Genomic DNA, 25975 nt, shown 5'->3' on the forward strand with positions numbered 1-25975 from the left:
TTTTGTTGTAGAACATTATTTGATTAAGGCACACAGACTTATGATGTGTCCAATTCTACAAGTAAATGCCACCACGGATGCACTTGCAGTACAGCCTATATTATTACAATCATTCCAATCAACATTAAAAAGAAAAAAATAACTTTACTGAGCAGTCAAAAAAAAGGGTGGGTACCAACCAGAGTAGTCTGAATTAAGACTGCATGCAGTGTCTCTGCTCTGGCACATAAATATTCAATGTGATTTGAGCATTTAACTTCTTGCTCGTTTTAAAAGTACCAAATATGCATAGAACCCAATAAAATGGTAAAACAAAAACTAAAAAAATATCCCAGACATAGTTCAGACAATAGGCGATGTCTTTGCTCCAGCTTGTTCCATTGGATGTAATAAATTATCTGGCTCAAATACACAGAGTTGAACCCTTTTCAAATTAACCATAAGTTCTTCTGAGACTTTGCCCAAATCTGTTCAAAGTCACTCACAACACCCATTATTTTGTTTACTAATGTCAGCTGAATACTTCTGCTACAGTGCCTCTTGTAAAGTCTTCAACTAAGTTAAACAAAGCAAAAATGATGACATATCCCTCTCCTTAAATTGGCTTTTTAAAAATTTAGCAATTTGTGACATTGGCAGTGAAATCAATGTCCTATTTATCAAATATATGCTCAATGTAACGAGCAACAAATGCACAACAAACTGAATTAGAAAGCTAAGAAAGTACTTATCTCAAATAAAAATACCCACAAAAAAGTACTTCCTGATGGACAATTTGGGGAATTTTTTTAAATGTAAAAACTAACTAAATAAAAATAGCCCAATAAAGTGATAGAAAATGTAATTATATGATACTTTTATTCTGAAGGACGATGACAGGAAACGCTTTGGTTGCTCCGAGCAACAACGGCAAAATGTGTACTAGCATAATGCTAAAGTCGTTTGGTGAGGTTCCTTGCATGGATGATTGTAAAGCATTAATTACATGAATGCCTGGGCAATGTTGCAGGTTTCTATTTTCAGTAATAAGAGCCCAGTTTCCTCCGCCGTTGTAAATAACGCTGACTTGTGTTTTTGTTCGCTGCTTCCCGTTGAGGCAGCTTAGCTAATGCTCAGCAAAGCTGACTGAAAAAAAAATACACCACAGATATTAATATTATGGTAAAAAATAATGTAAATACTAGAGTTTCGAATTACGAATGCATGCTGGGGTTTCCCTGGATTGCTCAAAAGAATGTCTTGCAGTATGATATATATTCAAATAAAGGTGAGTATTGCTGAAATATTTTTAAATAACTTGTTCTTGTTGTGCGTTTATTATTTAGTCAATCAATTTATCTGTGTTACCAAAGAAAATCTTGTATTGACGAGGTGGATGTGGATTTGGGGTGGGAAGTTGGGTAGCATTTGATTTGATTTGATTTAATAATCATAGTATTTGGGTATATTCTATGAATAAAGACTTTTTTGTCACTAGAATACACTATATTTCGATAAATGTTTACTGGCAGAAAGTTGTAGCATTATAAAAATATTTTATTCCTATTTTAGGTTTTACAATTCAGAAAAAACATAAAACTTTAGCAAAAAGATGATGCATGTGTTTTCTCGGTGTTTTTTTGTGGGACCAATGTAAAAGAAAGATTTTTTTTAACCGAATGTGAAGAAAAATAGATTTAATAAAAAATTATTGATACTTTTTTCTGTTTTTGTTATGTACTTTTAAACCAGCTACTCCTATGAAAAGCCTGCATTTGTATTTTAATTATATTTGAAAATATCAGTTGGTTCATTATAATTTTTAGCCAAAGCTAAGATCCATTGTGGAAAATCAAGAAGGTCACTTGAAGCACTTAATTTATGGAATTAAAGAAGTTAGATTTCTAAAATACGTTATATTTGTACAACCAAGAATTTTAGGGATTATTTTATCTTTCAAATTTACAGCAGGGTTTGGGTTATTCTAGTTTCACTTTAAAATCATAAAAAATGTTCAAGATACATTTAATGCATTTTTGCCTACACACAGAGTATTATAGCATTTCTTTGTCTTTTTATGCTTTTAGTTTGTCTCCAGCTGCCGAACACATGGAGAGCCAAAATCCGCCACTGGATGCCTTCATTGAAACTTGAATTCTTCCTCCAAGAAACTCTAAAAAGTATTATTTGCCATGCGTATCAGTTTGTGCCAGGGTCTGTTAACGGGTGCCATCATCCTCAACCTCCTCATACTTTATTACGTATCTCGAGCCCAACAGCAGATGATAGAGAAAAGGAAGGAGCTTGGTAGAGGCTCGAGGAGAGCTTCCCGGCCGGCTTCCCTTCTGGGGGGAGCGTTAGGGGTCATTGGAGGTGAGAATGCAGGAATAGCAGCGGAGGGCCATGGCCGAGGCCCACGTGTGTCTGTTCTCCTTCGGGAGTTTGAAAACTTTGAGAATTACGTTGGGGATGTGGCTAACTCCTTCCTTCGTCAACGTCCAGATCTTCCCTTTCTGGCTGTGGCCGACACATTTCCGTATCCTCCCCTTGTACTTCCAGAGGGTGCCCGTCTTCTGGTGCTCTCTCCTAGCCCTGACCAGCCACCACAAGCTCACAGGCCAGAGTTTCACTTGCAGACAGAGTTTGTCCTGTTGGTACCTGATGGCGTGGAGCTGGAGCAGCCAAGAGTTTTTGAGAGACTCATTAAAGAGTTGGAAGGTGAAGGTGGGGGGCCCGTGAGGCTGGTAGCGGTGCCTGTTTTAACACGATCTGCGGCGCAGTGCCTCCACTTGCGGGTCAACCTCAAAGAGTGGACTGCCACCTACTCACCGGCCGCTTCAGGAAGCAGTGGGAGTGTGTGTACGGCTTTACAAGGTGACGCTGTTGTCTTGATTCGCACTGAGGACCTTTTCAACTTGTCCGTACCACTGGGGCGCCCTCTCTTTCCTGCCCTTTTCGTTCAGACCACCTTAAGGGGCTGGAAGGTGAAACTCCTGGAGAGCCCTTGTTTCTCGGCAAACCACCGACCACTTTTCAGCTCTGCTCACAATCAGTGGAAGGCTGACACTCGACTGAAGGAGGCAACAGGGAAACTCATGAGGAGCTTTGGTCTGAAGCGCCTCCTTCTCCCTGAGGGAAAGGAACAGTGGTTTGGTTGCACTAAAGAGACTCCCCGCTGCTTTGGCACCGTGCAGGATGACACGCCGGACTACCTGTATCTGGACCGCTGGACGCCTCCATGTTGTCTGAGAGCACTAAGAGAAACCACCAAATACGTCATTAATATCCTGGAGAGCTCTGGTGTGCGTTACTGGCTGGAGGGAGGCTCTCTTCTTGGTGCCGTCCGCCATCAAGACATCATACCCTGGGACTACGATGTGGACCTGGGTATCTACCTGGAGGACGTGCCCAACTGCGACCACCTGAAGAACCTGGACTCGGGCTCTCTAGTGGATGCTAATGGCTACGTGTGGGAGCGGGCAGTGGAGGGAGACTTTTACAGAGTGCAGTACAGCGAGGCCAACCACCTGCACGTGGATCTGTGGCCTTTCTACTCGCGCAACGGCATCATGACGAAAGACACGTGGACAGAGCACAAACAGGACGTGGAGTTCCCAGAGCACTTCCTGCAGCCGCTGGTGCCCATGCCCTTTGCTGGCATCACAGCCTACAGCCCCAACAACCAAAGGGCTTTCCTGGAGCTTAAGTTCGGAGAAGGGGTGGTTGAGAATCCTCAGTACCCCAACCCTATGAAAAAAAGGCTGGACAGAAGCAAATTATGAGTAGGTGCTCTCAAGTTGTTTGTGTTGCACTGTATTTATTTACTGAAAAAAAAATACCTCAAAAAATGTTTTGTTGAAAAATGCCCGAGGAGTATGCACTGCTAAAATGATTACAGTTTTACTAGCTGCCAACATGTCAAAGCTGCTCAAAATTTTCTAGTATGTGTTGAAATGTAAAGCTTGATGTTAAAAAACATTATTAAAAGTTTAAAAGTGGTGTACTTTTTTCAAGAGAAACACTTTTAAAAAGACTACTAGTCCACTGACCTTAGCCCTAAACAATCAACAACTGGTTTGCTCTCTAGTTGACTGAATGTATCGTACTGTATAAATGTTACAGGTGGATTATATAAAATTCTGAACGTGTTTTAGGTTTAAAATTGTAACTATTTCCAACAGGATCCCATAAATGTACCCTGTCTGTCTTTTCCTTCCTTCACAATTCACACAAAAAAAGCCAGAGTTTGTATCTATTGCACAAGAAATTAAATGCTTCTATCAATTATTGCACCCAATCGGCCCTTTGTGTTTCCTTTATTGCACACCTGGATTTTCAGATTTTGTTGCGTTATTTCGCAGCGACTGCTCCCTTTTTTGGGTTTCCTTATCCTGTAAATGATTGTTTGAGCAGGTTGATGCAATTTAGACCCAAACACCTCCATGAAAGATGAGGAAACAAAGGGCCTCTGTTCTCAGATGTTTCAAAATTATTAGTGTCACATAGTGGATCAAGAACAGTTGGATTGAAATAGACTCAAAGCTAGCACAAGTCAAGCAGAAATGATCTGTAAAGTATAAACATCCACAGTTTACATAATTGTGCATCTCCATATTGTCCTGTTTTGGCCTTTTTTTTGTATTTCCTTATCCATTGAAATGGGTTTGTGTCAATTTACATTTCTTGTGAACAGTTTTGCTTAATTTTGCATTCTGTTTTCGTGTTTTATTGATGTTCCATGCAATGTTTTTGACTGTGTAACTGTGTTTCAAATGAAAAGATTGAAGCTTGACTATCTTCAGTTAGGAACAAAATGAACGTGGAATATAAAAAGCTGCATTTCAAACTACTATGTTAAAAATGTAGATACTTTTAAGCTGTTTACGCAAAGATTAACTTAACTGTTTACTAGAGAATTTTCTTCCTTGAATCTAAATATTACAATCTAAATATTACATATTACATACTTTGATCTAAATATTTATATTTTCTCCCACTTTGCACCACTTTGTGTCAGCCACAATTGCATTTATTCATTTTGATTGTGGGTGCAAATAATTTTGCAAGATACTCTATAACTATATATAAATGTGTTTTTGTCATTATGTTTTATTCCTTTATGTTTTTTAAAAACTTTTTTAATAATCTGTTTATTGCAAACTCATATCTTTAGTTGTTTTAGGTCTTGAGTAAAATAAATATTTGCGGTAAAATCATGGGGCATCTTGACTTTCAGGTCTGATGCGATGAGCAAGCTTTTATTTTGTGAGTTGAGTTCTCCATCACTGCAAAATTTGTATGCTGTAATAAATAAATGATACCTTTAGCCTTACTAGAAAATGGATGGATGGATGGATAAAATATAATGGAATCAACTGTGAAATACATCAGTTCAAAAGATTATTCAAAAAAAGCACTTTCAAGTTTGAAGTCACAGCAGTAACATGTTTATCCACTTCATACTCACACATTTCTGTAGAACTAACACCAGTCCTTCATGTAATACAGGTTCACTCATGAACTGCAAATATATATTTTTGTTTACATTTTCATGTTTTAACACAGAACCTCCACTGCTTCTTCATGAACACTAGATGGCGCAACGCGTTTGAAAGAGACACCGTAGTTGGAGGCTGTTTCTGACTCTTCAAACAGGAATGTGACTTTACGGGAAAAACTTATGACTGTTGTCAAGAAAATCCGAGCTCATCCCACTTCCCCATGCTGGAGATTTAAGTTTAACAGTAATAATAAATAAAGTTATCTTTAAAATGAATCACTCAAGTGACATCAAGGCCCAACATTAGACTTAAGTGTCAATAAAATAAATCTAGTTGTGTGTGTTGTTTTTGTCTCATGCAAACTTTGCTTTAATTCTACTTTTTTCTATCTAATCATAAGAAATCATAGTCAGTCAGAGAGATTCATGAAACAGGAAAAGCAGGTTTCCTGGAAAAAGAGGAAGTTTCCAGCCTGCAGATTTATAAAAATAGCTGAGACTACTCCTTTTTTTAAAGCATGAAAGTTTTAAAAAATGAAATCTAAACATTTTGAGTAATTTGATAAGATTCAAAGTAAAATACTTATATTAATATTGGTTTACTTGTAATAATATTTACACTTACATTTGTGAGAACACTTACAAGAAAAACAAGTAACTAACTTTGGTATCAAATAATTAGAATCATGGATTATTCTTGGTTTCTTTTCAGAAAACATCTGTAATAACTCACATTAAGATTATAATAAGAATAATTAATAAGTTATGGTTATAAAATTATAAATGAATGCTAAATCAGAGAAGCTAAAGAAAATAAATGTGATATAAATGTGATTTTGACATTGAACTTGAAATGGTGTAAAAGGTGTAACTGTAATTAAACATCACTGATATGTTGGAGTTAGATGGTAGGTGAAAGGTGACAGGCTAAGGGAAAAAGGGGAACTAACAGGAGAGCAGAGATGATCACAAACCCGCCTGCTGACAGTATCACAGTTTGACCCCATGCAGAGAGTGCCATCTTTCACGCAAATTCTTCCTAGAAATGTGTTTACATTGTAGGAAGGATTCTGCTCTTTACAGCCACTCAGGTGGGTATGGTTTCCTTGTCACATATGTAAGATCGCTCAAAGCTTTTCATTATATTCTGATGAATCATTCAGTCATTACAAACATAATTAGGTAGAGGCTCAGATAAACAGCACAGCATGTATGTTACATGTATTTAGTCAACTTTGACAGGACTTTATCAAAATTTTTCCCAATTTAAATAAATGCTGTATCATCCATTATGTTTTTTATTTTATTTATTTTAAATAGGTTTGGCAAAGCCAATTAAATGCTTTCTGACTTTGCTCTCAGCAAATTAAATCTAATATGCTGAAAAGTAATTATTTATTTAGATTTTTGAGGAAGATAAAACAACAGAATGTAGATTAATTTACCATTAGCTTAATGTTTAAGCTAATGTTTTTGATTTTTAGATGTTCACAAAACAACAGTTGTAGCCAATATATTTAGCCAATGCCACTAAAACCCTTGAAAATCAGTGTAGTTCATGTATATTGCAGAAAATATTCTGTCACAGGCAGTGACGTGCGGTGAGGTTCATAGCTGGTGAGGCACTGACGTCATCAGAATCAGATTTGCAAATAGATGCATAGATTGACAGCAGTTTACATGTTATGTTTCACTTCTGCATCCTTACACATACAAACTGTAGCTCACAAAACACACATTTCCTTAAAAAACAAAACAAAATAAATGTTATTACTGTAACATTATGTTATGGCAGAATTCATTGAGTTGGTTTATTTCCTGGCACCGACTCTGGTTTTAGTCCTCCTCCACAAGTTTTCTGCAAGGTTTCTTATCCATTCCTAAGCAAGTCTCAATAATAATTGTGTTAAAGTTTTACCCATTTGTATACATTTTTGGGGATTCCTGACTCATATCCCGTCAGAAACAACCCTACATGGCATTCACCCACAATATGAGTGCTGTCTGTGTAAACTTCATTTTACGTGCAAGTGGTAATTTTAAGCAGTTATAAAAAAACAAGGAAACTTAAATAAAAAAAACAGCTCAGAGACACAAGCGACTTAAGAAAGAACAGTTTACTGTTTTTAACCAAATGACTACAGTCTGGCGGCACAAATTAGTTTTTTTTCTAAGTATAGTCTCATCACAGTGAACTTCATTGCAACAAAAACAATATGATTTTACAAAACCTCCACATGATGTTTAGAACAGAAAAAGAAAACGGCATTGAAGTCTCAAACGTGGATCAGTAGAACAGCTGTACTGGAAAAATGCAGAACATTCCATCGGATTTCCACAACATATGGGACAACACAGGAGAAATGATGAGACTTCAGGTCTGCTATGTATACTCATACGTCAAAGGCAAAATTAGTTGTTGTTTTTAAAAAAACAAAAAATGTAATTCTGCTGCTATAATTCCCACTTAAAACATCAAAAACATGGGATAAATTATCAATCAAACCAAAAATTGTTTTAAACCAAAAGGACTTTTTCAGTGTACATGTCACTCATGCGATTCAGCCTCACTCATCATGCACTTCAGAAACAAGCATAACAAAATGTGACAAATCTACTACCAACCATCTGGGAGAAAGAAAAACCAAAATTAGATCTATTGTTATTATATCACAGCACATCGGCAAAAAAAAATCCTTTAGATTTGGATTGAGAATAAATATAAACTATTACAAATGGACATTGAAAGACATATAGAGACCTAGAGCTTCAACGAAGAAGTGTTTCCTCTTGTGGCTGTAATATCCAAAACATAAATAAGTCCCAATAAGACATCCTTTTGCAAAGTTCATTATGTCTTCAGCTTAACGGTGAAACCAGTCCATCCAGTCCTGCTGCCAGACTAAAACCGTAGACGTGTCTGCAGTCGAAGGTAACTTGAGAATGGACATGGCGGACACAGTATGCATACCATACATTATGCAAGAAACTGGGGTCATCACTCTGTTTATACTCTCGTAAAAAGCTGCAGCCTGCACAGAAGCAGCAGCGTGTGGGGGAGTCAGGGGAGGTGAAAAGAGAAAAATACAAAATTAGTATGGATAATAAAAAGGTGTCATCATGCGTCCTCAAGAGTTCATTAAGCCTTCATTAAGCCGACTTTGATTTTTGGTCTTTCAGTACCTGAAGAACAAGGCAAACATCAAACCAGAGGCTTTGTTGTCTTTTTAAGAAGGTAAAGTCCGTCTAGAGAGAGACGAGTCAGAACGCTTGTGCTCCTTCATTTTCCTTTGGGACAATACCAAGGCTAATATTTCATCTTGTAGCCTTTGGAATACAATAACAACTATATTACTTCCTCCCCCCCATCAAAAAGCATGGGGAAAACAAACATTAAGAGAACATTTGGTTATGAAAAACCACAATTATAACAGATTAAAAAGAAGCCTTCAATAAACACCCTCCAAACAACAAGAAAAAAAAAAACTAACTATAAAACATTTTTTTCCAAATATCATGTTGGCCATTTTAATGCAGGTGTAAGGCGGATAGATGAACTACGTCCTTGCAGCATGGGGAGTTGGATCTCCCTCACCAAGGTGAAGGAATCATTGTGCTCTCTGCAAAGGATGGGATACTAAAATAAAAGATGTAAAGGAACCAATTACAGTACAAAAGAATGGTTCCAATAATCTCTATATAGTGCAGATAGTTACAGATTGTACCTTTGGTTCTTCTGCAGATCTAAAAATCGGAAAAAAGTAATAATATAATATAATTTTCTAATATTATGACTTAAAATTGGACTGGACTTTGCTTTCAATCAGTCCTCCAATTAAACTTCCATGTGTCCCTGCAAAGTTAGCCAAAACAGTTTCAGATAGTCATAGCAAATGATAAAGCACAGCCTCTACTACTATGAGCAGCTGTGTGTGCTTCACCTACAGCAGCATGGAGCAAAACTGCTTCCTCTACATGTACAAAAGCATTTAGCTCAGAAATCGTCCTGTTTAAGGCAATGACTATAGATTACAGCAGCATGTTGTAGATTGTTTATCTCTTCAAAGTGTCTACTTCAATTGAAAAACCTAAAAGAACACTAGCCGATAAAACGATTGGTCACAAATGATTGGTCACAATTCTAAACCAAAAAGGCATAAAGACTCTAATTTTAACAATGCAATGACAAACAAAAACAAGAATAGGACTGTTATCCACTGCACAGTTTGTAACATTTGAGCACCGCTGCATTGATGCACATCTATTAAACTCTCCACTGGAAGAAACCTGCATGAAAGTGGCTATATGTATGGGGTTTTTTTGTCTGTTTTTTTTGTTTTAATTTGGATCCCATTTGGAAAAATATATCATTCTTATTGCTTTAATTTCACATGCGGTATTACAAAACCTGACACGTTTGAATCTAAAAAAGCCTATGTGGTAACTATGGACGCTATTTTTTTGTTTTTTAAATATATGTATAAAAAGACAGTTTCTGTCAGAAGAACAGTGGCGCACATGAGATAGGAGAACGCTTTAGAAATAGACATTCATATTCATTTGTCCAGCATGAATAAATGTGTCATGTGCTGCGCTCCTCGATGCAAATAGTCTGTTTTCGTTTAAGTGGCTTATGAAACCTTCCAATCTGATTTCAGAGCAGACCATACATCAAATAAACATAAGGGAGAAGTAATAAAAAAATAATAATAAATCAGTCTTATACTCCCCTAAAAAATTAAATAACCCACTGAGTGTATCATGGTTTCTATATATCCCATAAGATATTGGCTGCACCCTGTCCAGAAATGTATTTGAGGTCCGAGAGCGTTGCTTTGCATTGTAGTGTGCATGTCCGTCCTCTCTCCTTGGATTCTTTTCTTAACAGGGGGAGCTTAAGTTTTGTGTTTCTTGGCGGGTTTGCAGTAGAATCTGCGTTACATGGACGACTCTTTCTCGGAAGAAAGGTCTCCTTTTGCGCCCTCCAAGCCTCGTTTATCAATGAGCGGCGAGTGCTCAGGCATGGCGGCGGACGCATCTCTGTCCATCCTGACCTCGGTGAGCTCCTCCACTCCTTCGTGTTTGGATGTTTTGTCCACAAAGTGCTGCAGGAGCCCCGCTCCGAAGGCATCGCCCTCCACATTCAGCACAGTGCAGGTGCGGTCACTAAATAGGGACAAAACGGGATAAGAAGAGAGATTTAATGTTATGATGTAGATTACGTATTGAAGCGATACAAGCCTTGAATTACATGCCAACCAGAAAGCCAAATTTTTGATTTTCCAAATGTTTGCTGCAGCCCCCATGTATAGAATTAATTACATATGCCTCAATTCAATTTCATTTACAAACTAGACGTATTTCATGATTTAACAAAATTACTTATTGATCCTGTGCTTGAACACTTTATAAATTAATTTAAATTTCAACTTTAAACATCAACTGTACCCATCAAACTCAGTGGGCGGGACAACTAGGGCAGCTTCTATTGAGACCCTGGTGTCTGATTGGTTGCTTAAAGCAGCAGGTCAAGACAACTTTTCCCCCAACTTTGCTCACTCTGAGGTCAATGTCTTCCATTAAAAGTGCAGAAATAACTTTAATAGCAGAATTAACTTGTTGCAATTTATTTACATAAACTCTGGGTGAGCAACTTTAGCCCCTGTATCTCTAGTTGGATCTGAAATGTCTCTAACAAGTTCACAAGAGATTGCTAGCTGATGTTAGCTAGTGGGCGGGGCTAACGTTGATCCAGTTTGAAGTCTGTTGCCGCTTTCTCCACACAGCACCACAGTGAGCTCTCCTGTGAACCTATTAGCAATATTTCAGACCAAACAAGACATGTAGAGGCTAGAGTTGCTCTCCCATAATTTGTAGTAAATAAATTACAGCAATTTATTGAAGTTATTGCCACACTAGTAGTGAAAATATTGGCCCCAGGATCCTAGCAAACTTGGAAGTTGTCTTGACTTGCTCTTTGAAGCAGCCAATCAAATGTCAGGATCTCTACAGTAGCTCTCAAAATAACACCCACTGAGGTTGATGAATAGTTGACAGCTTAATTTAATCCATGATGTGACTCAGCACAGGAATATGAAACACTTTATTAAATTATAAAAAAAGTTATGTGATTTTTTTTTTAAAATGAGATATTTATTTGAGGGCTGCACAGTGGCGCAGCTGGTAGCACTGTTGCCTTGCAGCAAGAAGGTCCTGGGTTCGATTCCCGGCCGGGGTCTTTCTGCATGGAGTTTGCATGTTCTCCCTGTGCATGCGTGGGTTCTCTCCGGGTACTCCGGCTTCCTCCCACAGTCCAAAAACATGACTCTGACAGTCATCAATTGGTTTCTCTAAATTCTCCCTAGGTGTGAGTGTGTGTGTGAATGGTTGTTTGTCCTGTATGTCTCTGTGTTGCCCTGCGACAGACTGGCGACCTGTCCAGGGTGTACCCCGCCTCTCGCCCGGAATGTGGCTGGAGATAGGCACCTGCAACCCTCCCGACCCCATTAGGGACAAGGGTGAACGGAAAATGGATGGATGGATGGATATTTATTTGAGGCGCATTTATAATTTCTTCTCCATTTAATTCCAGTTTTTATAAATAATTTTTAGTTATTTTTTTTAATCATTTTTAGTTTTTATAAATTATTTCATAAGTGACTTATTTATTGTAACTTTGCTGTCTTCACTCTTGTGTTTTTATGTCCTGCTTTGTGTTGCTCTGTATAAGATTAAATTAATTAAAGTTTATGGTTGCAGTGTAATGAAATATGATGGTTGTTTTCTACTCACACAAGCCAGTCAACAGCCAGGATGAGAGAGATGTCACTGGTGGGCAGTCCAATTGCCTCCAGGATTATAGCTAGGGTCAGCACACCGCCTGCAGGTATACCTGCAGCTCCAACACTGGACGCTGTCGCCGTCACACTGACAAACACAAGGCACAAAGTCACCAAACTCAATTACCAAACTTTCCACACAAAGAAGGAGCTGTAAATGCATTATCGCATATAGTTTTAAACCTATCCGCTTAAATGGAGTCGCATCACCGCAGACGTCAGACTTACAGGATGGTTATGACTTGGATAAAGTTGAGACTGGTGTTGTTAAGCTGGGCGATGAAAACCGCCGCCACACACTGGAAGAGCGCGGCCCCGTCCATGTTGACCGTGGCGCCGATGGGCAGGATGAAGCGGCTTATGTGCTTGGACACGCCGTTTTTCTCCTCCACGCACTTCATCATGAGGGGCAGAGTGGCAGAGCTGGAAACAGGAAACAGAGTTTCAGACCAGAGGAGGAGCGTGGGTGTGTGGCTGCCTCAACAGGAGAGCCTCAGTTTGTGGATATTCAGCAAGCCCAACTGAGCAAACAGATGCGAGTTTGAGGTGAAATACCTGGAGCTCGTTCCAAAAGCCGTGGCCAAGGCTGTGAAGATGCCCCACAGGAAGGTGTAGGGGTTCTTCCTGGTAAAAATGAAGTAGATGAGGGGCAGCACCAGCAGGCCGTGAATGGCGTGGCCAATCATGCAGCAGGCGATGTATTTTCCCAGGCTGGCAAACAGCTTGCCGACGTCGTCCATCTCCACAATCTTACCGGCGACGAGGAACATGATACCTACAGGGGCGTACCTGCAGCCAGATAAGAGAAAAGGCCAGGACAATACTGCAGGTCAGGTTTCTGGAACACAGCACAAAGGAAATGTACCTCGCTGATAAAGGCTACTTAAAAGGCTTACAATGCTCCGTTTGAGAAAAACATTTTCTGAAAGGTCTCAAACTAGTAACACCCTCTAGATGTGTTAACATCCCTGATAAAGATGTCTAAAGAGCCTAGAAATAAAATCTTTCATTTCAGTACTATTTCAAAATGATGCTACTACTTGATTTTAGGACATTTTAGAAAGATAAAAGCTTTAAGTTGAGTACATTATTTTTTTTCAGTGGAGGAAAAAGATGTTGAGAACAAAGCAAAATTATTAGTGTTGCACAATTTATAATTCCTAAACTCTTGGGACCGTTTACCGCAGACGTCAGACGTAGAGGATGGTTATGATTTGGATAAAGTTGTTAAGCTGGGCAATGAATTTACAATTTACATAGAAATCTAAATCAATTTTAAAATTCTGAATTATTATTTAGAAGAATTTTTCACTTGACCAGTGCCTAAAAACCTTTATTCATTGTAACAACAATGTATTCATGAAATGGATAACTCTGTGTATTATTTATTATTTCAACAGAATTTCTGGAATCAGTAAGTTTGTCTGAACTACTAATCTAATATTTGCACTGTAAAAAATTAAAACACTTCCCCTAAAAATTCAAGTGCCACCAGTAGCAGCAGAGATTATAAAAACATAAGCTTCCTAATGATCTAAAATTAATCATTTAAAATGTAATTATTGAGTAGTTAAGACAAACATGTAGCAGAACTTTTGGGGGAAAGAATGCTGCGTTTCTGAAAGCTTCTACTGTCCTACTTATTAGTAGGTTGTTCAAATTTGAAATTTGTTGCAACTTTTCTGCGTCCTCCTCACTTTTGCAAACCCCCAAAACGACCAAACAAAAACAAGGGCGTTTTCTTACCACATGATCCAGGACACCAGCACCATGGTGGCCTCGTTGAAGGAGTTGAAGAACTTGATGAGGATCTCTCCTTCTTCGCCCAGCTTCCTCAGAGCCACACCGAAAACAATGGCGAACACCACCAATCCAAGGATGTTCATCCCGTCTTGATCTGTTCCAACGGGAACCTGAAAAGAAGCGCGGATTTGTTTAGAAAAAAAATATATATAAGAGGAAGCAAAACATTTTAAAATGATTATTTGTGGAGTTTTGTTGATAACCAAATAAATCCCTCACCTTCTCTGGGATTCCGGACGCGTTTATCATCTTATAGGAGGTTCCATACTAGTGGGGAAGAATTTTTAAAAAATTATTAAGAAGTACAAAAGCAGTTTTTGTTATGTAAGGTTAATATCTAGAAAATAAAATCACAGATTTAAGGTCTAATGCTCACCGACTGAAAGGCGGCAGACACCAGGTTGGAGGGGAAGATGTTTCTGTGAACAGAAATGAAAACAACGCATATTATTTCACTTCCCACATACATGAGGGAAAAAAACCAAAGTTAATAAAACAGTGGAGCAGAAATGTTTAAGCCCATGTCTTACAACATCTGTAAGACGGATCAGTGTATTATAGCTAAATCCTTGAGCCTAATTTGAGCAGTTTATGTAGTTTTGCAGCACTACATCCCAGAGAACCTTGGGTTGTAGCCTTTTCTTCAGCTGCCACAAAGAACTAAACTATTAAACCTCTTTTCCCCCTCCTTTGTGCTCCTATTATTTAATGCCATGTCTGCACTAACAAGCACAAAAAGCTTTTACATACATTAAGTCCAACTGCAAATTATATCCCCCCTCAAGAACTCGTAAAGCCTTGTGCACTCGATACCCCTGCTCTCAGCCGTCTGCAGTGGATTTGGAGCAATAGGGATTAACTTCACAAGCTCCTTCTTGTCAGCCAATCATTGGAAACATCAGGCTCAAACATCATGTGATGAGGCGGCATGCAACTGAAAACAAAGGCTGAAAAAGGCTTCCAAGAATACAAGCTTTGGACCTCTTAATGTACCATTCTTACGTTTACTGGATATTTGAAAATGGAGGAGGGAAAAAAGATTATCAGCGATACAAGCAATAATATAGATCCATATTTATTACAGACGCTCCTATTATTCCGTCAGATATTGGAATTGGAGCATCTTTCTTCAATCGGCTCTTATAGATGACCAGCATGGTCACATCCTGAAAAATGGATTTCACCTTTTGCCGACAATCTTTTTCCTTCCACTCAACTTTCCATTAATGTCCTTGGATACAGCACTCAGTCTTTAGCAAAGTATACTTTTGGGTCTCACCTGCCTTTATATGGAAGTAGTTTAGCATTAGCAATGTTGATTGTTTCGGCCATAACTAAAGATTTCTGGATTAAAAGCCTTTTTTATTGGTCATGTAATATTAATATTTCCTGAGGCCTTTTACAAGTTTAAACCCGTAGCAACAAACACCTGAATTAAAGCACTTTGAGATTAATTTATTATTTTAATTACATTTTTGAAATAAAGTAACTTTCCTATTGTAATCTAATGTATTTAGATGGGGTCATCATGACTGCAGAAGACGAAATGCCTTCATGGCACCGTCCACTGTAACTTGGAACATTCAGTAGTTTACACCAAAGATCACACCTAAGCAGTCTGGTCCCTCTTCCCTATTTTGGAGGTGACTTTGTCCCACATGTTGATGTGAAACTCCTTCATGAATACCAGCTTTCCAGTGAATCATCCTCAGCCGATCGCGTCAGTGTTAGAAGAGTGCATCAAATTCTGAGAGTGTAAGATCTTCTACGAGTCACAATATGACATTGCTATGTAAATTGTGAGATAAAACACAAAGGTGTCCTTGTCATGCCAACGCTGACTGGGACACACAAAGCATTCCATCAAATGCTGCTACAAAGGAATGTCCTTTAACGTCTGATGTCGACTTGGAGTTTTGTTGCCTCCCCCGATCCACGGCAGGGCAACAAGGAAGAATAAATGTTTGGCTTTAAACCTAACAACTGTTAATATTGGTGATCCATGAACATATGATAAACAAAAATGATCTTAGTTTTTATTTTTGTATGAAGATGAAAAATCTGCCAAGTTAGCTACCCTAACTGGGGTATATCGTAAACAGCTGCGTGGTCTTCTAGGAAAATTTACTTTCACATGTTTGTGCTGCTCTCGATAAACATCTTTGACTGCATGTAAATCTAACAGGTGACATCACACCTGACCATTGACTGTACAAGTAGACATTTGGTTTATGTGTGAAAGGAAAAAGCAGGAGATAAGAAATGTCAACACGGATGCAAAGGAGTGCCTGCAAACCTGTTGTAAACTGGGTCCGTCTGACCCGGCTAGCAGCGTGGCCACTTTTAAAGATACAGTAACTTATCCCCAACCAAACGGCGACATTAAACATTAAACCCGACCTGGATCTGTGAGCCGGGCTGCTGTTTCTCAAACAGCTCAGATCCACCCGGCTGTGAAGCCACCAAAACACAGAGAATAAGACGGAGAGAGGGGGGTGGGGGGCTCCTTCTAATGAGAGACCAGCTATGTGATTAGGATAGTGTGGAAGCACACATGTGCGTGGTGACGGCATGTGCCGAACATGAGATAAACGTCTTGTCAGGCTGGAAACAAATGATTGCTGTAGTCAAATGCTGAACTCAGCCACCTCAGTAAAACTGAGGTACAAACTGTTTTTTCTATTTTTTTTAGTCCTCTTGAGGTCTGTTGACACCCATGACATGTCTATTTTTAGTAAACGAATGCATCTCAATTACCGTTTCTCTGCGGTTTTTTTTTGGTTATTCTTATGCTTTAACTTACTCTACTGAAGATGTCATTTTTAATTGTTGTTGTAATTGCTGCTAGTTTCTCGGTAACCCCTCCTGTTCTATCGCCTCAGGCCTGTTGTCTTGTCCACATTCTTTATGAAAAATGCATTCTAATAAAACACTGACAGATTTTCTAATTATGTCCTGGTATTTCAAACCCTACAAAAGAAGGAGGGTGTGCTTACTTTACTCCCATGAACTTAAATATGAGGTTCTGCGTCCTTAAAATTAGGTGATTGTGTTGCCAGTCACGGAGCAGGTTTTGCAACCTGCCTTGATAAATATTGGGAGGCAACAATTTTAATCTTTTAATGACAGTCAGGTTACTTGAAACTCTTTGTGAAAAATGCTCCAAGCATTGCTATGGCTTTAATCATGTGTGCATCGAGGGACAGCCTCCTACCCCTGCATGGTTTTTATTTTTCTGTATCCTTTGATCAACACCGGAATAATCTGCTTGTGGGACAAAAGAGAGACTTTGGCCAATCAGAGGCGTATTTGCATGCAAAGTGATGGGATCATGCTAATGACTAAATACTTTCTGCCCTGTTGCACCGTGCAGTTTTCTTAAAAATAAGAGCTGCTTTTCCAGGAAGTGGATATTTGTGACTAGGTGGCACTGTAGGAGGAGGGAGGAGGAGCAGGAGATGTGGAAAATACATCCATAATTACTTAAAGCTGCCTTGAAAATAACGTTATGCAACAGCTGCACTGAATGTGAGCACACTTCTGGACGGGAATGAGTAATCAAGTTGTTTCTGCTGTTTTTTTTTTGTTTAGGTAAAAATTTAGTCTCTTCCAGGAAAAGCAAACTCCAAGGACTCTTGTGAAACATAGGTTGGTTTCTGGCATTACGGTTGCTTTGAGGATATAAAAAAAAAAGTTACATTTAATGTGAAATAAACTCTTGAAAATCATGTTTAGCTCTTGTTTTTTTCCCTGTCTGCAGAACAAATAAACTGAGAATTTGTCAAAAGATACTAAGATCCCACTTAATTGTTATTCTACTCTAGCACAGCTGCTTCCATGTACTCAAAAGTAAGGTGGAGAAACAAACGTCCCATAAATATGACACATGCATAAAAACGTAACGCTAGCAGGGAGGAAAAACCGGTTCAGGCAGCCAGATTCCTGAATTAGGACACACCAGAGCAGATTTCGCTGTGTGTAGATGTACAACTTGAGTCTAAATATAATCCAACCAGACATCAGCCAGCTGCAGTCTGGTTCGATGCGGTACTCTGCTTTCTGTGAACGGAAACCCTCTGACTTCACTGGAACAAAGGAAGGAAACTATGGTACCACTTATTTTGATTTTTTTTTTTTCTGGTAACAGGAAGAGGTCTGACCTTACTAAAGAAAAACCATGACACATGTAATGTGAAAAAATGTACAACAAGCCATCACCACTTGTTAAAAATTTAAAAAAGTCAGTAATACTCTGGTGTGTTTGAGGGCAACAGTGATGTTGTTATACTTCTTTAAAGTGTGAGGCCAAGAACCTCATGGTGCATTCAGGTACAACCCCGTACCTGGGTTAGCATTTAGGCTAATTTCTGAAAATAACCTCAAGAGGACAGACTTACATACTCGTGACCTTAAGAGAGGTCACGATGTGTAAATCATGTCCAGTTAGGTCCAATTTATAAGGATTCGGGAAAAGGTCATTCAAAAAGGGACATTATTAAAAAAAAAAAGTCAAGCAGTACATCGACTCTGTTAATTACTTTTAAGATATATAGTTGACGTCAATGATTAGGAGATTTATTTCATCATTTGACTTGGTTGTAAACAGTGGAGTTAATGCGCGCGTGTAAAGAGCGGCAAAGAAGCGCGTCTCGTGCCGTGGGGGGTTTAACACGCGCGAGGAGACAAGAAGCTGATGCAACTGCTTGATGTTGTTACAAGAAGAGCGCGAGCTCTCCACCAGGTGAACCCTAGCCTCGTGCGTAATATGGCTGTAGTAACACCACGGCAACGGAAATAAATGTATGTTGCGGGTTAATATGAACGACGTTCAGACTCACCTGATCAGGTCTAAGAAGGAGTCTATAACCTCTTTGTTCGCCGGGATATCGTCGCTCATGTCTTTAGCGTTTGCGGTGGTGTTCATTTCCACATTTCCCGGCTTGATAATGAAAGCCATCACCACTCCGATGGACGAGGCTATCAAGGTGGTGACCAAGAAGAACAGCATGGCCCAGCCACCCAGTTTCCCCAGAGCTTTGGGGTCGATGCTCGCCGCTCCGGACACCAGGCTGCACACCACCAGGGGGATGATGATCATCTTCAGCAGCCGGATGAGGATCTCGCCGGGGAAGCCGATGTAGATCTGCTGGGTTAGGGTCGGCGACACGGTGCGCACACCGAGCCCAATGAAGACCCCCACGATGACCCCGGCCACGGTCAGGATCACCAGCAGATTCGCCATGACGATCCTCTTTAAGCGCTTGGACATCGGTTCCGGGCTGCCCTTCCGCTGCCCGGTAAACCCGTTGGCAAGCGGCCCATCGCGGTGCGCCTCGCCGTTGGATGCCTTCACTTCCTCCAGATCCACCTTCTCTGCCATGTTGCTCAAAGTTACCTTAACTCAAAACTAAACCTTAAGAAGAACACTTCGTTTTTATCGTGAGTCTAAATGCGGCGGGAGTCTTTCAGAGCGTCGGCGCGGTCCACTTCCTTCTCTCCGGGTTGTTCTGACGCGGAGCAGCAGATGTGGCCACAAGTTTAACCCGCGTTGTAAACCTCCGCCTCCGCCCCTTTTACGTAAAACTGGGCGGGTTGTGTTCCGAGAGGAAACGCTTGTCGACTGCCCCCATTGCAGTCATAAAAAAAGAAAAAGAAAACTTTTGGCCTGTGTGCCATTAGTATGGAAGCCCGTTTCCATACTAATGGATGGAAAAAAAAAAAAATCTCATTATAATGAGATAATATTTTTTTTTTTTTTTTTTTTTACAAAGTGGCGAAAACGGGCTTCCATACATTAGTGTTCGTTGTTCACTTTAAGAATTTTATTTTAATGTTTGAAAACTTGCCGCGAAAGTGAATTACTACAGTGGCCGCCTGGAGACATAAACAAACTTTGAGAAACAGCCTTCCATTTAGTGTATGACCATTTAAATATCCTTATATAGTAGATTCATAAAGAAGCTTTCTTGGTTGGAATTAAATATTATACCACATTCACATTTTTTTTCTTTTTGGCAGTAGAAACTAAAAGCAAATAACTAAAAATATTTAAAGACAAAAACATATTTAGCTCATGTTTGATCAGATGAAACCTGTAACATCTGTTGCATCATGCTACAAGACAATTTCCTTATGCAAATATAACAACTGTGCTTGCAGTTTCACAACGAATGAGAATATGTATATTTTATTTTATTATAGGATGCAACAGAATGAAGCAGCATACATCCATAACATATCTCAGTGAAACCATAGACATTAAGAAAACAATTAACAGCATTTTCCTAATTTAAATGTTTCAGATCCTCAAGCAAATTTGAATGCCAACGATAATCTAAGTAACTACAAAAAGCTGTGTTTAAGTTATTATTTTCTTTATTATTATTATTATTATTAATTAAGATAAAGCTGTTATCTGAGCCAACCTGGCCCTACGTCTTGTAGAACCTTGAAGTAAATGCAAGACACAAACTCTAATGTTTTGCACTCCAGTAATCCACAGTGAATAAAGTGGACCTTCCCAGGAATAGCCAACCAAATTTATTTGAAGAATTAATCAACGACTTATCCAGGAGCACAACTGGCATCACTTTCCTAAAGTTACGCTCAACGTTATAGTGGGTAAATACGAGTTATGATGAACCCTACAGATAGAAACCAAACCACATCAAACATTTCACATAAGTTCAGTGTTGCATACATTGGCTTGCAGAACTATTCACACGACTTCAATCTTTTCTTACTTTGTTCCTCTACAACTACAAACCTTGTATTCATTTGCGAAGCCAACATACAGTGGAAATGATTGTGAAGACGATCGAAGAAAAATGAGATATTCTTCATCTTGTTTTTTCGCAAAACAAAACAAAAGATCTCCATTGTGCATTTGTATTTATCCACTTAGAGTCAACATCTTTGAATAACTGTCACCTGAACCTGCTGGCGTTTTAGGCTTTGCTCTACCAGCATCGGGAAACTGAAAGTTGCATGCAATTTTTCTTGGAAAAAAAGTCTAATCTGAGTCAGGCTGGATTGAGAGCATCTCTTAACATCATTATTCAAGTTTTGCCACAGATTCTCAGTTGAATTTAGGTCTGGACTTTGACTGGGCCATTTTATGACATTCTAAGATGGCATGATTTTCTTTCAACAACAGCTTTCCTCCTATCACTATTCCTTTAGGCTAGATTCGCCCAGTGCCAAATATCCCTTTGAAAGACTCCTTTTGCAGCTCCCCCAGAGTGACCAGGGGCCTCTTGGTTGCTTCTCTGAATTATGTTGTTTTTGGCTGATCGGTTTAGTTCTCTCTTAGTAGGTTTTCATGCTCCACTTTTTTGAATGATGGGGAAAAAAACAGGGCTCTATGAGATATTTAAAGCTTGGGATCAGGTTGTATGATCTGGTTAACAGGTGGCTGAATTCAGAAAGCAACCGGTTGCCCTAAATTTTATTTAGAGTGTCAGATTAGAAGGGGTTGAATACAAATGTACTCCTCACTTTTCAGAATTATATTTGAAACAATTTCAAATGGAGCAAAATTTGTCTTCAGTATTTCAACAGTTTGATGCAGAAAAGATTTAACTCAGATAAGTACATTATGACAAGGTAATGCAACTTTCAAAATATTCAAAAGAAATTCTGACTTCTATCCAAATGATACAGTCAGTTAAATGTAATCCTGAATGCTTTTAAGGTGTGTTGCATTCAAATTGAAGCCACATGGACTAATCCCGTCCCAGATTACTCCGTTTTATTAGAGTGGTAGTTAAACTAGGGCGCATTAACCGAAGAGAGGCGGAGCATTTCTCCACAGCTATATGCTGCCACTGGACTTTGATGCGGCCTCCCTCCTTTGGGTGTTTATTTGCTCTCCTCCTGAGTGTCAAACAGACAAATGGGCATTGAATTTGTTTTGCACTTGAAACATCAAACATCGTGAAAAGTCAGACAGCGATAACAGTAACCTAACATCTGCAAGGGGTGGGGTCAAAGATGTCCGCTCTCCAACTGCGCTGTTTCTTATTTGAAGATAGCTGTGATAAGCCTCTAACATATGTGATTAAAAAGGTCTGAATGAAAGTGAAAAGCAAAAAATGAACGAGTGAGAAGGAAAGACTGGTGTAAGGGATCAAGTTTCCCTGAGAAGAAGGCTTCCTGGCTGCCGCCATGCAATCTTTGGCAGGATGTCTTTTAAACTGTAACTTGAGACGGGCTCTCATTGTCTGGGATACAGAGGCCTACAGTCCGATATCTGAAAAATGTGCGTGCATTCTGATCCAAGACTCTCTGGAGTTACCTTACACTCAAACAACAAGCCAAATGTTTTTCTTTTTTTTGTTTTTTCAACGGGTCCCACTGGTAGAAATTGGTGGGAAAAGCACCTTTAACACCAAAGAAAGCCCACAGGACCCGAACCCAGGCTGGTAGGGAGCTGTCCTCACAGCAGCCCGTCTGTTATATCAAGCTGGTTCTTTTGTTCCCGCTGCCTGTGTGAATGATTGCAAGGAATCACTGAGAGTTCATGAAACAGAGCGCTACCCTATGAGAAAGGACAACCTTAACGGCTGAATCCACAGGAACAGGCCAGCGTGGAGTTTTTCTAAAGTAGAGCCCCATCTATAAAAACAAGCGGTGTGTGTGTGCAAGGTGAGGGGTTTGAAGGCTGACCTACATATTTTCTCCTATGCATCTTCCATGATGATATCTTCTTACCACTTTAGATGTTTTCTTATCTACACATAATAGCACGCAAAAAGTAATGTAATTTACCTAAATTTGGCAAAATTTCACATTTACATACGGCAAATTATTCTTAGAACAAAAAAATCTTTTCAGTTTATTTTTCAATTTAATTCAATTTAATTTCTTTTTTAGATGAACGTTTGAGGATGAATTCCCTACAAAAACAACTTAAAGTCTTTGAGATGTGTCTATTCAAACTTTGCACAGCTAAAGGTTTTTATCAAAGTTTTTTTTCAAAGTAGCTAAAGTGGATTAAGAGCATCTCATATCACTTTTCAAGGCTTGCCACAAATTCTCAATTGGGTTTAAGTTTGCACTTTGACTAGGCCATTCTGATACACAAATAGAGCTCTGGTTCTATGTTTAGGATTGGTGTAGAGCTGAGACTCTTACTATGCATTGAAAGACACACACATAAATGTGTGTGTGTGTGTGTTTTGTTTGGTTGTTATGTGCTCCAAATTATTACAATTAAGTAAATATAAACTTGGATTAGAATATATTTTGATAACAACTAAATGAACTATTAAGCCATATTGCAAAAGAAAAAAACTTATAATTAATAAGGTAATTTCTAATCTATCAGTACAAGGTAATTACAAAGTAATTTCATTGTGCCCCTGACATGTAAATTTATGGCTGGTCTGTCGTAAACATCAGCATTCTTCAAGATATTGTTCAAAACTAACTATTAATCATTAGGAGTCACCTCCTCTGATCTACAGTGAGGAATTTATAGCCCAAATGTTGAAATTACTGCTTGATAATGCAGCGAATAGATCTGGAGTAAAACTAAATAAACAGGAAGTTAAATATCTAAACCGTCTCTCTACAGGACAGGTGAAAGAAAGGACGACTGGTCATTAAAATGTAGATACGGCGTTATGAAAAAAATATATTTCCTCTCTCACAGATTCATTTTGTTGAAATACTTTACATGATCAACTTAATTTTGATGCCGAAAAAACTCTGGTCATCTGAATAATATATCCATTGTTAAATCTGGCATGGAACTAACAAAGTATTTCAGAAAAACAACATACCTAAACTCAAACATAGTGGCGGTAACCTTATGATCGATGGCTGCTTTACTGCTTTAGCAACTAGAAAATGTATCTCTTATTCATGAAGGGTCAGTTCAGCACAACCAGTTCTAAGTTTTGGGGAGTGAGGTCGTTTACAAAAAGGCTTTCATTTTACCAGCAACAGATGCTGAAGGATGCATGTTTTTTTGGGGGAGTGGGTTTTGCAAACTCATTCTGGAAACACAAAACTGTTACAAAAACCATTGTTTAAAAAAAAAAAAAAAAAACTGCGTTTGTTGGATGTAGGAGATTGCTGAGTCATGGTGAGAGTGCAGCAGAGAGCCATTAGGAGTGTGGAGAAATAAGCTGAATGGCTTTTGTGCACACATTCTCATGAGTAATGTAATAAATCAAAGTAGTTTGTGTCTGCCTTGTTTATACATGTGAATGATAGCATCAATTCAGGTCACGTCACAGCCCTGTTACGTGAACCAGAGTTGGGAATAATGCTGTGTCATGCTGTGGTCTTGGTCTCTTAACCAGCCTACTCGTCACAGTGGAAATGTTTCTGCTTTAAACGTGTGTTGGCGCTCATGTTTAGAACTTCCCCACTTCCAGCTAGTCATATACTAATTAATCGGGGAGAACTGAACAACTTTTTAACTTTGGATTTATTTGTGTCATTTATTAAAACGGGGATTAACAGTTATGTAAATGAGTAGTATTGCAGGGCGGGGAGATAAAAGCATGACAGAAGCAGAAATTCTGGTTGATAAACCTATTTCCGAGTTGTAAACTCTAGCCGAACATTTATTGATTTTATTATAGTTATTTTAGACTTGGCTTGGGCATGCATCCATGTACTGTATGTAGTTTTAACATTACAACCTTCTCATGATGACACGTTTCCTGATATAAAATAATGACATTTTTATCAGGATTTTCTACCAAAGCTTCAAGACCAGCATGCAAATATCCAAACTAATGCACATGTATGTGTTATGTTTTACCTCTTTCTCAGTCGGCCCCGGATGTGATCTCAAGGCCAGTAAACCCAGTTGATCTCTGGGATCATTACATGCTCATGAAAGACTTTCCGTACTTATTGACACATTTACACTTTGTCGCCACACTCTCATGCTTTTACGTGCAACCATCCCGTGTGTCTGTTGCAGCCTGTCGATGATTAATAACTCAGACTACTAGAGCCGTTTCATAACAGTTACTAGTGGACTGCTGATTTATTTCTCGTTTAGTAACAATGGCAATAAACAACACTAAGCTGCTAAGAGCATTTATGTCCTTGGGGTATGTGCCATAGTCCCTAAGCCACTTGGTCAGGCTACTGTAAGCTTTCTTGTAAAAACAGCTCAGTTTTTACTAAATGCTCAGAGATCAAATATGTAATTATTTTTGACCATACGCTTACACTTAAATCCAGCCTAGCTTATGGTGTTGCTTCATGGTCAAGAAACTTGGATGACATTCAACACTTCATCCATGGTTTTGCAAACTAAATTGCATTTTTATATATAATCTCATAATAGGTATACGATTTAGGTTATAGTTCTTTCTCTCCCATCCTACGAACAGGTCAGTAGGTCTTTATATTAAGAATTATCAGTTAATTTTGTATTTATTTCTCATGAATACTAATTTTTTTTCAACAGTTCCATACATTATTTTAGAAATTTCCAAAGTTTTGATAGCCCCTGAACCTTTTCCCTCTTTTTTATGCCACATTAAGACAAGCTTTAACATATTTTGTTGGAACTCTGTGTTTAACCATCACAGTAGCACGTTGATATCAGGATGTTAAATGATTTTTAAGCTTTTCACAAAGAAAAATCTGCAATGTGTGACAAAGTGTATTTAACCCTGATACTCTGATAGCTGTAAACAAAATCCAGTGCAATTTATTTACTTCAACGTTCACTTAATTCGTGAACAGACTCATCCGAGTGCATTTTAACCCAAATATAGAATATATTTCCTGTGAAGGTTTCAGACATTTTGTTAAAGAGCTTCAATGAGTAAACATCAAGGTCAAGGCCTGACAGGTGAGACATGTGTCACATGAAAAAAAC

General features: G+C 38.7%; 2 protein-coding genes across 2 annotated transcripts; one reads left to right on the forward strand and one right to left on the reverse strand.

The window, feature by feature from the left end:
- Positions 1-885: 885 nt before the first annotated feature.
- fkrp (fukutin related protein) lies at positions 886-4276 on the forward strand. The gene is made up of 2 exons (XM_027999720.1): positions 886-1267; positions 2067-4276. The coding sequence occupies exon 2, from the start codon at positions 2172-2174 to the stop codon at positions 3759-3761; it is 1590 nt and encodes a 529-aa protein (XP_027855521.1). The 5' UTR covers positions 886-1267; positions 2067-2171; the 3' UTR covers positions 3762-4276.
- Positions 4277-7581: 3305 nt separating this feature from the next.
- Positions 7582-19653, reverse strand: slc1a5 (solute carrier family 1 member 5). The gene is made up of 8 exons (XM_028045450.1): positions 18960-19653; positions 14498-14540; positions 14341-14388; positions 14065-14231; positions 12874-13107; positions 12547-12741; positions 12272-12406; positions 7582-10645 (listed from the first exon to the last, which is right to left on the reverse strand). Exons 1-8 carry the CDS (start codon positions 19499-19501, stop codon positions 10417-10419), a joined length of 1593 nt encoding a protein of 530 aa, XP_027901251.1. The 5' UTR covers positions 19502-19653; the 3' UTR covers positions 7582-10416.
- Positions 19654-25975: the final 6322 nt, after the last annotated feature.

The sequence above is a fragment of the Xiphophorus couchianus genome, chromosome 18, assembly GCF_001444195.1.
Source record: "Xiphophorus couchianus chromosome 18, X_couchianus-1.0, whole genome shotgun sequence".
In the NCBI taxonomy this organism is placed as follows: Eukaryota; Metazoa; Chordata; class Actinopteri; order Cyprinodontiformes; family Poeciliidae; genus Xiphophorus; species Xiphophorus couchianus.